The 15885-nt window shown below is 40.8% G+C and overlaps 1 protein-coding gene across 1 annotated transcript in view; it reads right to left on the reverse strand.

The window, feature by feature from the left end:
* Positions 1 to 748: 748 nt before the first annotated feature.
* SH2D1A (SH2 domain containing 1A) overlaps positions 749 to 15885 on the reverse strand; it is a 642540-nt gene continuing 627403 nt past the window's right edge. The window contains exon 4 of the mRNA XM_069612658.1: positions 749 to 4898. Within this exon, the coding sequence (XP_069468759.1) occupies positions 4851 to 4898 (48 nt within the window). The 3' untranslated portion in view covers positions 749 to 4850. The remainder of the gene's footprint in view (positions 4899 to 15885) is intronic.

Below are 15885 nucleotides of genomic sequence, written 5' to 3' on the forward strand. Positions count from 1 at the left end.
GTTATGATGCAATTCGGAATACGATCAATACGATCAATAGGGTAGTATCAAGGGCCAGATCAGGCTTTTCCAGGAAAGGAGTCACCAAATTCTATTAGCACCTTGGTCCATACCGGTAAAATACCGGCACCGCCTTGGTGGAAAGGGGAATTACCGCCCTATTCCAAGGTTGGTGGGGTGGTAATTCCCCATTCCCCCATTGTCATTCCCCATTCCCATTTTTGCCCCATAGGGCTCCATGGGAATGGGGAAGGCGCTAATTACGGTACCGCAAATTGCGGTACCGTAATTAGCTCCCTGGTCCCTTTGCGGGTTGGTTTTTAACGCCTGCAAAAAGCAGTCATTAAATTCCCCAACCCGCAAAGGGACCTCGTAGTAAGGTGGTAAGGGTTTACCGGTACCAGTAAAATACCGGTACCGGTAAACCCTTACCGCCTACCGTGTAATGAGGCCCAAAGTCTCCGAGTCCAGACCTTCCACCTACCATTCCTGACAGTTGTTATGCTTTTGGGGCAGTGGAGGTCAATTAGATGTGATGGTTAATGTGAGGGGCCGGACCATGAAGGTATGTAAAGGGAAGACGACTTGGTGGCTGGGTTAGTTTGGGTGGTGGGCTGATAAGGTGTTATTTGTTTACATGGTTTTCAAACCAACAATATATGATGTCTTGCTTTGTCCATTTCCAATATGACTCCTGAGTCCTTTTTTTTAAACTTACGTTCATAGTATTTAGAAAGAAAGACACAACTTTTTTGTAAATATTTGATATTTTTAATTTATATTTGTGTATATTTCATTTAATCCCCTTTTTTATACAAACAACATAGAATGTACTACTAAGAGTTGGCTTATTTGCAATATGACAAAGAGTAACATAAAATGCATTTAATTCTTTTTCAACATATCAACCACATATTATAATGGAGAAAAGTAGTCTTTCCCCATACTACTGAGAGAAATTAAATAAACTATTGAGTTGAGAAAATATTTATATTGTATGCATTATATCTGTATTTTACTCATGAGTATCAAATAATTTTGCACCAGTGGTCTATTAATTCATATTTGATTTGTGTTCCCTGTGTCTTAGTGAAGCCTGTTCTTCCAGTGCCTGGTGGAGCAAAAGACTTCACTAGGACGCTGTGAACACACTTCTAGATAGATCACAAGTGCAATTATCTTGATCTGGCTCTGTGTTATGCATGTCGTGATGAATCACAGGACTCTGTCACTTCTTCCCAAGGGGGAGCCTTTCCCTGTGACGCTAGGGAGGTGAGCCCCCTTTGGGGCCAAGGACTCCAGTTCTTACGAAGAGCTCCCTGAGAAACAATATACCTCAAAAAACATCCAGTGAAGAAATGTATGAAGAACATACCAAAATGTTATTGTCATCAAGAAACTCTGATTATGCTTTGGAAGGAAAACTTACTTTGTACTGAGAGGTGGTAAAAGCTTTAAAGAGGGATACAGAATGAAAAACAAACAGAGAAAGGACTGTGAGGAGTCACTAGTGAAGACCCATGGTGACATAATAAAAGAAGGAGGCTGGGAAGTGAGGGAGAGAACCCGCAACTTATGAACTTCACTCACAGGTGTATGCTGAGAAAAAGTGTGCCGTACCTAAGAGAGAGAAGTGAAACTTCAGGTGCACAGCATCTGGAAGGAAAACAGAGGAGAGAAACTGAGGTGGACGCAAAGCGTCCTTATCCCAGACAAAAGCTAAGTGGTGATGTGACCACACCAAAGCAGAAATGAACCAGGAGATAAGTGAAAGACGCCAACACCACTTCCATGGAAGCTGCACGGAGCGGACCGGCACACAAGATACCGGCCAAATCGTACATGAGAGAACAGGAAAGAGCAACACTGGAAGAACTCCAAGAAGCTAACCTGACAAGAAGGGAAGGTCCCAAACAGGCAGTAAAGCCAGTGCCATTGTCCCTGAGCACCAAAGATAATGGGGAAAGGGGCAGACCCACTAGTTGAATTGAAAATCTATGCTGGAATGCTCCTAATCATCCCAGTTGAAAAAAACATTGGCATTGAATGAAGAGATAGAGAAGCATTACTAGAATGCTCTTACTTGTCCCAGTTGAAATGATATATTGACAATGAATGAAGAGAAAGAGAATCATTACTGGAACCCTCATATTCGTCCCAATCGAAATTAGAGATGAACATTGAATGAACAGAAAGAGAATCATTACAGTAATGCTCATATTCGTCCCACTCAAAATAAGATATGGACATTGAATGAAGACAAGGAGAATCATTACAGGAAGGCTCATACTTGTCCCACTCAAGATAGGATATAGACATTGTAGAGAATGAGAATCATTACTGGAACACTCATGCTCGTCCTAGTCGAAATAAGATGTTGACCTGGAATGAAGTGAAAGAAAATCATTACTGGAAGGCTCATACTCGTTCCAGTCGAGCTAAAGTATTAACATGGAATGCTAACCCTTACTCAAAGATTTATTCACAAGGTAGTCAAGGAGGAAACATGTGAGATGTTACCAAATAAGAAACTTGGTGAAATGGAAAACCTGAAGAACCGATTGAATCAGAAAATAAGGACCAAGCCCAATGTGTTACCAGAGACTGTGAAATAAATGTTGATAACCCAAGAATTCAAGGGAACAGTATAAGTGTCGGATGATGTTACCTTGTGAAAGGGGAAGAATAAATATAAGTAAAATAAGACAGGAAGAGAGCAAGAGAGAACGAAAGAGTACACTTAAAAAGGAACATTAAAAACTTGAAGAGCCCAGTATCAAAACTTTGTGAATTACTAAAAGTAATTACCAAGAACTATTTGAGAATATTTTACAGAAGGGAACTTGGTGATGAACCAGCTTGCAGGAGAAGGGAGTCATTATCCTGATTTGATTAGTTGTGATAGTGGTAGGGTTAGAGTAGGCTAGTTGGGACAGTAGACCGATTCTGATTTGGTACTCTGACGGACACCTTAGTTAGTTTTGTTAGGGAGGGAAAATCCTTAGCATAGGTAAAGGTAGGCTTTCATTTAACTAAAATCATCAGTGAGATGGAAACTCTGAGTCTGTGTCCTTCTTCTGACCCGCCACAATGTATACACTTTGAAACAAGGATTCTTCATTTCAGGTGAAATAATCTGATATTTAGCCTTTGTTCAGACTCCAAATGATTTAAAATGAATCAGACCAATAAGAATCTGTGGCTTGAGGTGCTTCACATGAATTTGAACCACCCATGAGGTGAATCTGATACATAGGGGTTCAACTGACTCAAACCAACTTGAACCATTATTTAAATTATTTAAACAATGATTAAACCCGATCAGTTTAGACATTTAAAATGACACTAGCCCTAAAAAAATAAATACAAATACATTTCCTGCCTTTATTTCATCACTGCTGCACTTGTTGTGTACACACATCTTGAAATTGTATGTTTTTTCATGCAATTGTATACACAATAGACAATATAAAAATGTATGTTTACACCGGCAGAGAAAACACAACAGGTTTACAAACATTACAGTAATAAGTGTTGGGCTGTGTCAATGCTTTGTACACTGGGCTTCAGATGCCTTCTGAGAGTACAGAATACTACAATTGGCCAGGTTTTCAGGCTGTCTAGCCACAAATCCATGTTCTCATTCAACCATCTTTTCACCGGATTCCGGTCAAATGCGGGATTGTTTTCAAGGTACTCTGATTGGTGTTCAAGTGCCTACATAGTATGGGCCATAAGTATCTGGTGACTAAGATGTGTCATATAGTGGTTGTCTTCACTACGATCTGACAACCAATTACTTTTAGAGATCCCTACATCTGCTTTCAAATTTAGGGGTGATTTTACAGGTTCTCTGTGGCTGCCCTTCATTTGTGAAATGAGTTGCCTATTGACCTGCACAAAATAGATGAGTATTTACTTTTCCATAAGGCTCCTAAGGCGTTTCTGTTCTGCTAGTATGGCCTTTATTTGGGTATGTCAATCATGTTCTGTCTGAGCATTGTGCCTGGATACAGATTCGTCTGCCTGGTGACCATCACAAATTAACTACGAAATTCAGAACATCAGAAGTGCTTTCTAGGTCAATTGAGCTCTGTTTAATGGAGAGCATTCTGGGTAGTCGCGGGTGCATCTGTTCCAGAGTGTGGCGTTGCATTTACAGACCCAGCGTTTCTTGTAGAAGTCTCCAAGCTTGATCCTCAAGAGTACAATTTAGTCCTTTATTACCAAATAGACAAACACAAGGTTATTTCGATAGTCTGTGGTTGTTCGGAAAACCTGGCGTGGGTGGTGGCGCTCAAGGCTCAAGGACAGGAATTGGAGACCTCTTTGACTGACTGTGTTTTACTGCTCAGTCTGAATAGTCTATTTAACTGCTACCAGGATCCTCGATCTCCAGAAAGAGATGCAAACAAGGTTAGGATCAATTTCTATAACATTCAGAATCCGATTGGAAGTAAGCATTAACATTTGAAAGACTAAAATACAAACAGGTTTGTTTTACCTGCACCAAGTGATATGACATATTTTGCTCTCTGACTCTTCCTTTCAAACATATCACTACTTACTGTATATGTCAAGCGGACACTTTTATGATACTATCCCACTGCATATCGATACAGAAACACAGATACAGGCAAAAATTGTCTAATAACAATGGGAAAAGCATCAATTAATATACATATTTCAAGTGAGCACTAAAGGTGTTACTGGCTTAACTATGAGCCAAAATGATACAAGTCCATACACACCAACAAATCTGATATTTAAATTCACGCTTATGTCCACATATAGTTTTAATGAAAGAAAACATGATGGTGCTTGATATATTTTTTTTTTAAACGATTATCCTAAATACTGTATGTGTTTTTCTCTCGTCTTTGATTGCCGGAATCCACCTGCAATGAAAAGAACATGGAAAATATATAAATGTTAAAGTATAAAATATTTGACATTTTATAAACACACAATTCATTCAGAATGACAATTCCACTACAGGCAATTCCACTATAATTCACTAAATATGTTCATTAATACATTTTGTTCTCTGCATTATGCACATTTGGGCCCAGCTAAGTACATTGTTGTCACTACGTGTCAAAGTTCCAGCATACCCATTTAGCACATCACTGCCAGTTTATATAATGCCCAGTTATCAAATTACATCAAGGCCACTTAGTAAACCATTGCCAGTGTGCATTTTACCGAGTTGGCACCTCATGGTCACACTTGGCACATTATTGCAAATGTATAATATTCTCACTTCATACATAGGGCCTTATTACAAGGTTGACGGTAACCCGCCGGTGCGACCAGTGGGTTGCCGGTAACCTCGCCTTCACCGTTACCACCACCTGACATCCCAGTGTTACCGGGATATGACAGGCTGCGGCGGTACGGTAAGTTCCCATAGGACTGCATGGGAATGGGGACACTGAAGCACCGGCACCATTGTTAACGGTGCCGGTGCTTCAGTTAATAACCTGCCAGTAGGGTCCTGAACTACCGTAAGGTCAGGGGATGGGGAGGATAGCAATTTGGCAACAAGGGATCTACAAGCAACCAGGAGGGCAAACAGGAGAGGAAACAAGGATGAGCAGATCACCCAGTATCAGGTTAAGGTGTGAGTTGAGAGGGTCAGAATTGGTGTTAAGGAGGAGCCTTCTCTTGAAGAGCTCCTTCCTGAACTGTAAAAGGGAGGGGGTGAGACTGGTTTTGATGGGGAAGATGGCAGAGCCTGGGTGCTTAGACAGAGAAGGCCTGTCTTTTGGTTCTCTCATTTCTGAACCGGCAGAGTTCAAGTACGCACATGGTCTTCCTTCTTGTGTATCTCAGTGATGTAGCGCAAGCACTTGACGGTGACAGCCTTGTGGATGATGCAGCAGGATAGGAAGGTGCTTGAAGAGACACGTTAAAATTATCACAACACAGTTGTATATCCTGCAGCTGAACAATGGAATAGTCATGAATTCCAAGGAAAATAGCATTTCAATAGATTTACTTACTTGAAATAAATGTATTGTCTATTGTGACTTGACCAGGGAAAGTGAAAAACGTAGGATTCTTCACAGGTGACAGCTGATGAAAGCAGGATTAAACCACGCTTGAGATGTAGAGTTCAATGTCAGATTAGAATCTAATTGCACACCAGAATTTTTCACAAAGGGATGCAAGTCCAGTCAGGCATTCAGACAAAATGTCAGAGACCAGAGTTCAGGATTGTGAAAAGGCATAAGAGCCATGTATTTTGAATCATTCATGTAAAGCTAGAGTTGCACATCCAATTGTCAATGGATTAACAACAGTGTTGAAAGTGCTACTGTAAGTGACTTCAATCCAGCACTCCAACTAAGTCAATGCTTAGTATGGGATGCCCAATGGAAGCCCTGATTTATATATTTTTATGTCAAAGTTCTTTAAATCTGGATGATGAACCCTTATATAACGCCCCTCTCTTTGAATCTCCCCGACCTCACTGAGCCAAGAAGTAGGTTTGTTTTGCAAATTAAAAGGTTTATTTGAAGAATTGAACAATATATGTATATATCACACTTTTATGAATAGAATAATATCTGAATAGCACACTTATGAATATGAACAGTGATCAGTAAGGGTAATATTACAATATCAAGAATCTCTTTAATCACTTAGGAGTAGGAATAGAAAGGATAAGGTAGCAGAGAATACTTTATATGGTTCAAGGAAATGCAATGATGGGAAAGAATGCAACACAGAAATAAACTTCATATGATTTCAATCAAAAGATAATATGATCACTTTTTCTCCTGTTATTACTCACTCCCCCCACTATGCAATATGAAGAGATAGAAATGAGGGTGCACAGGTTTCAGGGATACAATCAATAATGCAGTTCAATCCGAGTTCCCCCAGCAAGTTTAGAGAAAACAGGTATGATTTTTAAACAGGTCAATATGCTTATGAATGCGATTGCAATGAATGTGAAAATATGGTAAAATGATTTTAATTCACTAAAGGAGATTCAGGATAAGTGAGAGTTAGTTTGGATTGGTTCAGGTCAACACTAGCAATGATTCATGAAGGATTATCAGATTTAAAACGAATTTCAGCAGTTGAAAACAAGAAACAGCTATTTTGACACGTGGTGAAATTGAGCTAAATTGCAAATTCGCTGCACGTTTCCCGTGTGCGGGAAACGCGATTACGGAAAAACTATAATGAATTGGTTTCTTTCTGAACGAGACGATTGCCTTTCTCCAGAAAATATATATCAGTGCCAAGATGATTATCACTACAATTATCAAGGATTATGTGGAGGAGAAAATAATTTAGGATTGACAACAGAGGTTCTTTAATGCAGTTCTGGACAGATTGAAATGGATGGAATAGTATTACATTAAACTAAAAGAATTGGTTATGTACAGTCCTAGACTAGATACTCACTCCTATGGTTTGGGAATGGAGTGGGCCCGTCAAAGATCTGGTCAAGGGTTTGGCTGGGGTTCTCTTGCCACCGGACAGGTCTCAGTTCTGCTCTCAGCACTGCACTGCGGTCTATGCGGTCTTTTGGACTGGATCTGATGGGCTCTGGATACAGCTCTGCTTTCTGGGTCTGGATCTTGGTTCTAGCACAGGCTCTTGGCTAGAATAGCAAAACAGCACCGCCCGGCTGTTGAATGTGAGAGCCCCTTGGAAGTTTAGGGGTTAGAATCAGGTTGCTAGTTTGTGAACGCCTGCTGAGAAGGGTTCAGCTTTTGGGTTAGGCCTCTCTGCTTCAAAGTTCTAGAGCTTAGTTTCTGGATCTTTGTCTGGATCTTACTGGAGCCTGGATCTTCTTGCAGGTTGCTTCGCCAAGAAATCAGTTGAGTAGTGGAAAGGTGTGTGTCCTGTCCTGTCTGTCCTCAGCAGTCCCTATTTATGTATTTCCAAAGTGGGTGGGGAGGCTGATTCAACAATGCCCAACCCTCTAAGGATCTGATAGTTCATAGGATTCCCTGTATCCTGATTGGAGAAAGGATCAGCGTGTCATCCTGTGTCATCTTTATGGCTTAGGGGAAAACCCTCCCCTTTGCCTCTGTACAGAGTATCTTATTTTTCTTAAAACACATATTTACAATAAACACAACTTGTTAATACTACATAAATCACATGACAGATTAACTAAGGTACATTTCTGTTCAACTCTTATCTTTGGTTCAGAAATGACCACTTTTTGTGCTTTTGGTGGGTTTCTCAATATTATTTCTGCACCAATTTTTAGACATGCATGCACACCCCATCTGAGCACAATTCTGTAATTTTTCCGGTTCCTAACATAAACACAGTAGCTACAATGTGAATAATTCCGGGGTTTGGTCTCAGAACATCACACAGAGTCCAGCTTAGTCTTCGACTGTGAGCGAATTTTTCATTTTAACAATCTCAAATTGTCTTTTCTTATAATATAACTCACATGTTTAACAAATACATTAAACAAATTCTTGCTTCAAGCCTTTTCAGAATACGGTTTTAAATTGTATCCACCTCTTGGGCTTCTGATAGCAAGTCTTTCTTTGGCATAGTTTCAGTTCCATGATCAACTTTACCCATAATGGTTTTAAAACTCCGGCTTCTGGTAGAGGTGAGTAACAGTATTACACCCATTTTTGCCAGATTTCTTCCAGCAAGCAATCCTGAAAAGTATTATTTATTCAGATATAGATACACTTCTGTGGACCTTATATTTATGTAGATTCTAGAAGGAGAATGATTTTGACCACCCAACCAGGAGGTTGGATCTTTTTGTGTGGTTTGTAAGCCATGATTTCTACAAATTTGACACCAAATAAAAACGGATTTTTGAAACCAGCTCTGTTTTTTTTGCAATCATTTTGCTCTGTGAGCAGCCAAATGATGTGCTTTGGCAGTGGTCTCCTGTGTTACCACTGACATAGGCAAAAGTAGATGATGGCCTATTTTTCAGGTTTTCACTGCGCACTGACTGGTGATTACTGGTGAGCAGCATGCCAAAAGACTCCAAATAGAGGGGACAGAATGGCCCTAAAAAACTCCACCAAAGATTTAAGGACATGGCATGCATACTGGCCAAAAGATTCATATCAATCGCATGCAATTCCGCCAGGGGCTTCTAATATATATATACGCTGGTATAGGGAATTTGAACGTTGGGCAGAAGCGGAATCCAGAGTGTGGAATGGGGTGGTTACTAGATCAGAAGCGGATGCAAGTGCTAACTTTGAAGCTTGGAAAACATTGATCTGGGATATGTTTTATCCATCAGATGATAAACCCCTGTGAGAGATCACAGGCCATCTATAAGTCAGCTAAACCATGATGTAAATAAAGGACTCTACATCATAGTTGCTACCCAGGGTGAGGTGCCAAGGCAGGAGATGCTGAAACTCACACAGGACACCCCTGACCATCTGCAAAGTACAGTGATGTGATAAGTATACAAAGTTACCTGATCAGTGAAGAAGGTTTGTGGTGTTGTATTAACCTGTTATTAATAACATATGAATATGCCTACCTGCAAAATGTATTGTAAGGAATAATGTGTTTGATACATGTGTCAATGCCTATATACAAATGGCAATAAAAACATGTTTAAAATAAACTAAAGAATTCCACCAGGCATAGGAATCCAAGCCGATTGAAAGGGAGGCAATGACACTGCCTGGGTGTGGTCACTAAGAAATGAACTGAACCACTCTAATACTTGGTCTGAGACAGCCTATGACACTATACAAGCAATGATAGCTGGTGGTCACTGGTCGCAAAATCAGCCAACAACTTTCATAAAACCAAAGCCTCTACACCAACCCCCATCAAAACATACCCAGCACAAGTTCACTGCCTACCTGGGCAGAAACCAACCTAGTTATGATGCAATTCAGAATACGATCAATAGGGAAGTATCAAGGGCCAGATCAGGCTTTTCCAGTAAAGGAGTCACCAAATCCTTCTTAAAGTAAGAGAGATATTGTCAGCGCTCAAAGGACTATTCAATGTATGGACAAATCAAAGCTAATGGCATATGGGATGCCTACAAGAATTGTTACAGGGAAAGCATTCATAAGAGAGCCAGAAAAGTTACTGATTAAAATAATGTTGTAAATGTCTTTATAATTGATAAAGTTGAGAAAATCTTATGGCGGAATAAGAGGTTGAAAAAATGTAAAATGAAGAGAGAACAGGGGTGTACTCTCATTCAGCCCTTTTTCCTCTCAGAGCATCGATCTACGCCATAGGATTGCAATTGGGAAACTAGAAAGGGCATTGCTGCAGTTATGTCTAAATTCTGGATAATTCTAAATATTTCTTTAGAAGAGTTATGAGCAGAAAAAATTTTCTGTGAAAGCATTATCCTTTCTGTTTCACTACTGTGAGAATCCGGAAGGTGTCTCACCCACTAGTGCCCGTGGATCTCTCTCTTAAGTGGCCAGGGCATGGCCATCGCCTTTGGATCCAGACCATGGGGGTGGACCAGTGTGGGAGGATCACCTGGGTGAGTGGTCTTCAGGGATTGGGAGTGGGACACCGGATGGCGAGATGCAGTATCCCTACCCTGTAATACCTTTACCCCATCCAACCAGGAAGGATATGTGGGAACTTTACCCCCCCCTTTCCTTCACAAAAACTTCCACATGGACAGCCCACTCTGGGAGAAAACAGACTCTCACCCGAGAAGTGTACCTGACATGTCCCGCTACTATGGTCAGGCAAAGTCAGGCAATGACTGACAATCACTCACACCTGACTTCCATTAGACTTCCCCACATGGATAAAAGGCGGAGCATGAGAGCACACTTGGAACAAGGCAAAGTACACAAAGAAACAGCAAATTTGAGTCGGGAGCTGAGCAGGGGAGAATGACCGCAAACCAAGAAGGGTTTGCAAGGAGGGAAATACCCTTAACAGTTTTTTGGCAAGAAACTGTTACTTCCAAGAAACCTTCAAGGCAGAAAGCATAAGGCCAGGAATCCAGACTTAAGAATCCTACATTTTGTGTTAGAGATACCGGAGGCCCTCCTGCGTAACTGACCAAGGCGGGAAGGAGCAGCAGTGGCTGTGGTATCGTCCTTGGCTTTAATAATAAAGAAGAGCCGCCGGTGAATTGGGGAGACTGATGCAAGACCAGTCTGTGTTGAAGTCAAGGTTGCAATCGGCAACATTGTATAACAAGCGCTGGAATGAACATTGTTAAACATGTGTGATGAAAGACGTGAGTAAAGCTAAATGCCTGATGAATGTTTGAACTTGAGAAGGAAAGATACAATACTGTTGACAGAGTGGGCCAGCACCGTGAATGTGCTCAATGGAAGGTCTCCTTAAGGTATCCAACCAAGAAGTGGTAGAAACGAAAGTACAAGATTCATTAAACAAAACCCATCGCACATTCAAAAGTCTTTGAATTTGCTATCAAGAAGAAACCAAAGAAAGTGAGAGTGCATGGTCTGAGCACGAACGAGGGAGACCAAATGTGAATATTGTGGAAAAGCGATCCAAGCCCGAACAAGGGAGATTCATGATCCGAGCCCGAATGAGGCAGATCAAGTGTAAACATTGTGATAAAAAGAGGGTGCAAGCCTGAAGGAGGGAGACCCATGATGAATACTGTAAGCGAGAACCTGTGCATGTGAAGATCCTGATAAGAGTGGAGCTTTGATATTTGTTTGTTCTGACAGGCCCTCTGCGGTAAGAGACCTTTATTGGAAAAGAGGCTTTGGCAGAAGGCCTTGGTACCTTTGCTTTGAACTGTATCCTCATGGCAGAGAAGCCAGAGTGTGTGCAAAGCTTGGGTGTGCCACCTTGCCCTATACTGAAAATGTGGGGAAGGAAAGCCAACTGCTCCACCAGCCTGACATATTGTTTCTTGAACACTTTTCTTTTTGCATACACAATTTCCCCACAGCCTTTTGTATCTAGAAGTAAGTATTGGCAATAGGTTTAGTACTATAGGACCTTTTATTTTGACGTAGACTTGACTAGGACTGCCTTATTATTATTTGATGGTCATAGCTTGCTCCCATCCTTAGATTTAGGTTAGATAGGCGTTCAATCCATTGAAGTTCAATAAACACCCTTGAACTGTGATCGATTGTGTCCGTCTTAATTGTTTGATACCATGCCTTCCTTACACTACCCTCTAACTGATGAACAGATGTGTGAATTTCAGCAGTGCATCGTTCAACTATTTATTGAGATTTTGAAATTGGGGGAAGGCCTGATCCATATTTTCTGGGCACATTTATTATCAGCAGTGGTAATGTTAGCATTGAGTGCCATAAGCAGGTCTGCCTTAAAAGTGAACAACAGCGGACTGGTTTAGAGAGGAGGAAAGTGACTGAGGTGAGACATTAGAAGGATGGAAAAGCATTTTGAAAAGAGGGAGAAAGTAAAAATCAGGAAAAACGGTCTCTGTTTCTCTCATCATGTGCATGTCGAAACAAACCCCAGTCACCGCCACTGCTCCCTACCACTCCCTAGTAATATTATTTTGCTAACTCAGAATCTAGCTCTCACTCCCCATAATAATGTAGAGAGTAGAATTGAGCAAAGCTACAATAGAATTGTTTCTTATTCCCAGTAAGTGTTTACTGTTGGCTTACAGACTAGCTGGGTTGGGCTGAACTGCCTGTCCTTACCTTCTAGGCCCCACCTGCAAGCTATTAGCAGCAGCGTCTAGATGGGACCACTAACAGCACTTCCCTCACTTTTGTTTTGGCGCACCTAATAACATATCGTAGTACTGGGGCAATGACTCACTGTTCATTGGCCCTAGTGCTGGAGAAGTGCCCATATTTGGAAGTCAGCTACAATTTTTGGCGAAGAGAAATGGGGCTATTTTATGCTTTGATCACTGGAGGTGAAGGTATCTAAGTTGATGAAATCCCTACTCACATGCCCTACTAGAATTCCAACCTTGCACCTCTGTCTAGAGGTGGGTGTACGCATGGTTGATTATCAGCTAAAACCTGAACCCCTGATATATTGACATGGGCTATGGACCAGTGAGCACCTGCGTCCTTATCGGAGGGCCATGAATGATGTGCTTGGCCAAAGTGGAGCATTCCGACTACCATGGAAATATTACCCAGTGACCTAATGTAAATCTAGGGATTTTGCCCAAGTTGGTCTGTGCGACTCATTGCCACCTACATTAACCATTAAACAGAACTTTAAAGTGTGGTTCATTGGTTTAAGTGAGAAGTGCATCTAATGGGCAGCCTGTTTGTGAGGATACAGTCATTTGTTTTTTCTTTTTATATAATGATAAGAAGATGGTGCTTTCCTTTATTTAAAAATAATAATCAGACTGTTTCACAAGCTTTGTTCTTTTGCTTTCAATGTCAAGATTATGTGTTCTAATTGGGAATTCTCAGTTTTTGAAAAAAATGTCTGGCAACTAAGAATACGATTGGATGCCTCAAATGGGAGTGATTAATTCATCATGCCAGTTCATTAAAAAAAATGTATGCTTATGTTTTTTTTGTTTTCAATTAAGGTTTGTTTTGTCATGCATATTTATTATTTCTTTAGTAGAAATAGATGTTTTATCGAAATTGTTTTTAGTCACATGTTTTAATAAGGATTTTGTTTGTACATGAATTGTGTTAGTTGAGAATAATGTGTGTGATTGTATGGTATTTTTAGTGAAATACATATGTATTGACTGATTACGTGTGTAATGACATTAGCAAATATCAGAAAACCCAGTTTCTATTCAGAGATTTTGCAGTCTCGGTATATCCCACATTGACAATTCCAGTATTCTATCAGTTGATAAACCCAGTATGGCCCCAGTGTGACAAAAACAATATATTAATTTTACAGTCTGATTATGTTTCCAGTTTATCTATCCTAGTTTTGTAGTAGTTTACAAAATCCAAATATATTAAGGGTTTGCCATTTTCATTTTGCACAATCCTAGTATAGTTCCAGTCTGACCATCCCACCATGTTCCCATTTTATCCAACCACAGTGTATTCACATGTTGGCAATCCTTATATATTTCAAGTTTGACACACCCATTAAACTCCCAGTTTGTACACTCCCAGGCTATTCCCAGTTGGCAATCTCATACTACTTCCAGTTTGGCAATACCCAGATAGTTAGTTTTACTTCCTGCAAATACTCACATTTTGATAGCCTAAGTATAATGCCAGTTTTCATTATGCCAGATCTGCATATTCTAAATTATACAATCCTGAGGTTCCAGCTTGCAAAATCCTAGTCTATTAAGAGTTTGAAAATTGCAATTGCGGACAATATTCCATTATAAAGACTTTCAGTATACTCTGTTTCGCAAAACTAAATAAACCTATTTGCAGTATGTCAGTACACATTTGCTGTACTTGATAACAACATTTGAAAATATCACTTTTTCCCCCACCCAATAAAAGTCATTACATTGGCACATATCACCACTGTTTTTACTCCAGAATCTCCCTGAAATGTGGTTGATACAGGAGCCTGATAAACTCTTTAGTGCATCCTTACTAGGGGCCTCATTACAAGATGTGCGGAATGTGTTTAACGGCGCCGGCGCCGTTAAACCCACTCTGCACCATTACGAAATTCACTCGCGGTACCCGATGTGGACGTCTGGTTTATCCAGACATGCATAGCGGGTCCCACGAGGGAACCAGGGAGCTAACAACGGGCTATCTTGTAATGGGCCCATTGTTAGCTCCCTCCCCATTCCCATTGAGCCCTATATGGGCTCGAATGGGAATGGGGAAGGTCGGGTCCGGGTTCCCTGAATGGGGAAATACCGGGCCCTCCATACTCGGAATTGCCCAGTATTTCCCCATTCAGGGAACCCGGACACGGTTTTGGAGGCAGCCATGGCACCAATAGCGCCATGGCTACCTCCAAAGTCGTAATGAGGCCCAAGGTGTCTCCGTGTTCTTAACTAGAAATCACAACACATGCAGCACCTAATGTATGGGAATGTCTCATTCTTAGGCACATTTGTGCTATGCTGCACATCATAGCCAGCATATTGGTGGACTATAAGTTAGGAGAATCACGTGGGAAAGTGAGCAGCTAGGGTTGCTCGTGTTGAGCCTCATCACTGGTGCTCTCCTTTTTTATATTTTATTTTTTATTTCAGATATTTACCAATTATTTAGACAAGGATGGTAACCTGCAATTCTTGGCAGGTGTTCTGTTTTTTCCTTCATACCAGAAGGTGTGATATGTCTGGAATATCTTGCACTGGAAGCAACTGAAGGTGAGGGTCATCAACCACATGGACTCCTGTATACCCTAAAGCAGACCAGCCTCACTTTCAAAGGTGCTTTGTGGTTGGTGTTATGCAATCCTAAGGACTTTATCCCCTTTGGATAACTGGCAAAAGTGGGAAAAACATGCAGAGACTGCAAACACATGACCACTAAACCCATTAGAATCACCTACTTCCCGGACAAACCGCTTTGTGGATGCAAACTTTTCCAAGGATGCCTGCCGATTTGAGACAGGCCTAGAAAGATCAAGGGTTTCCATCTATATAATACCATCCCCACACTTCAGGGCTAAAGAACAGACAGTGAGGTAGTCTAAAAGCTAAATGTAAATGACACAGTAATTCCTGAGTCACGGTACCTGCACAGGTACCTGCACAAATAACCTGAAACCTTTCAGAAGGCTTCTAACTCTCTAATGTGAGAGTGTTAGGCATAATCATATGCAGTACCCTTTGGGAACACCACACAGAATTAAGACTACAAGTGTAAGTACTATTTCACCTTTGGTACATGGAGCTTTTACTACACAGTAAAGAGGTAGCGATGGCTGAGCAGCCAGATTTATCTCAAGAGTAAAGTGAGCAGTATTAGAAGTTACACAAAGGACAGAAATTACTATGGTTCAAACAAACACAACTCAAGGTTTCTGAGTAAA

This window comes from Ambystoma mexicanum, chromosome 5p (genome assembly GCF_040938575.1).
Source record: "Ambystoma mexicanum isolate Mex_15411 chromosome 5p, UKY_AmexF1_1, whole genome shotgun sequence".
NCBI classification, from domain to species: Eukaryota; Metazoa; Chordata; class Amphibia; order Caudata; family Ambystomatidae; genus Ambystoma; species Ambystoma mexicanum.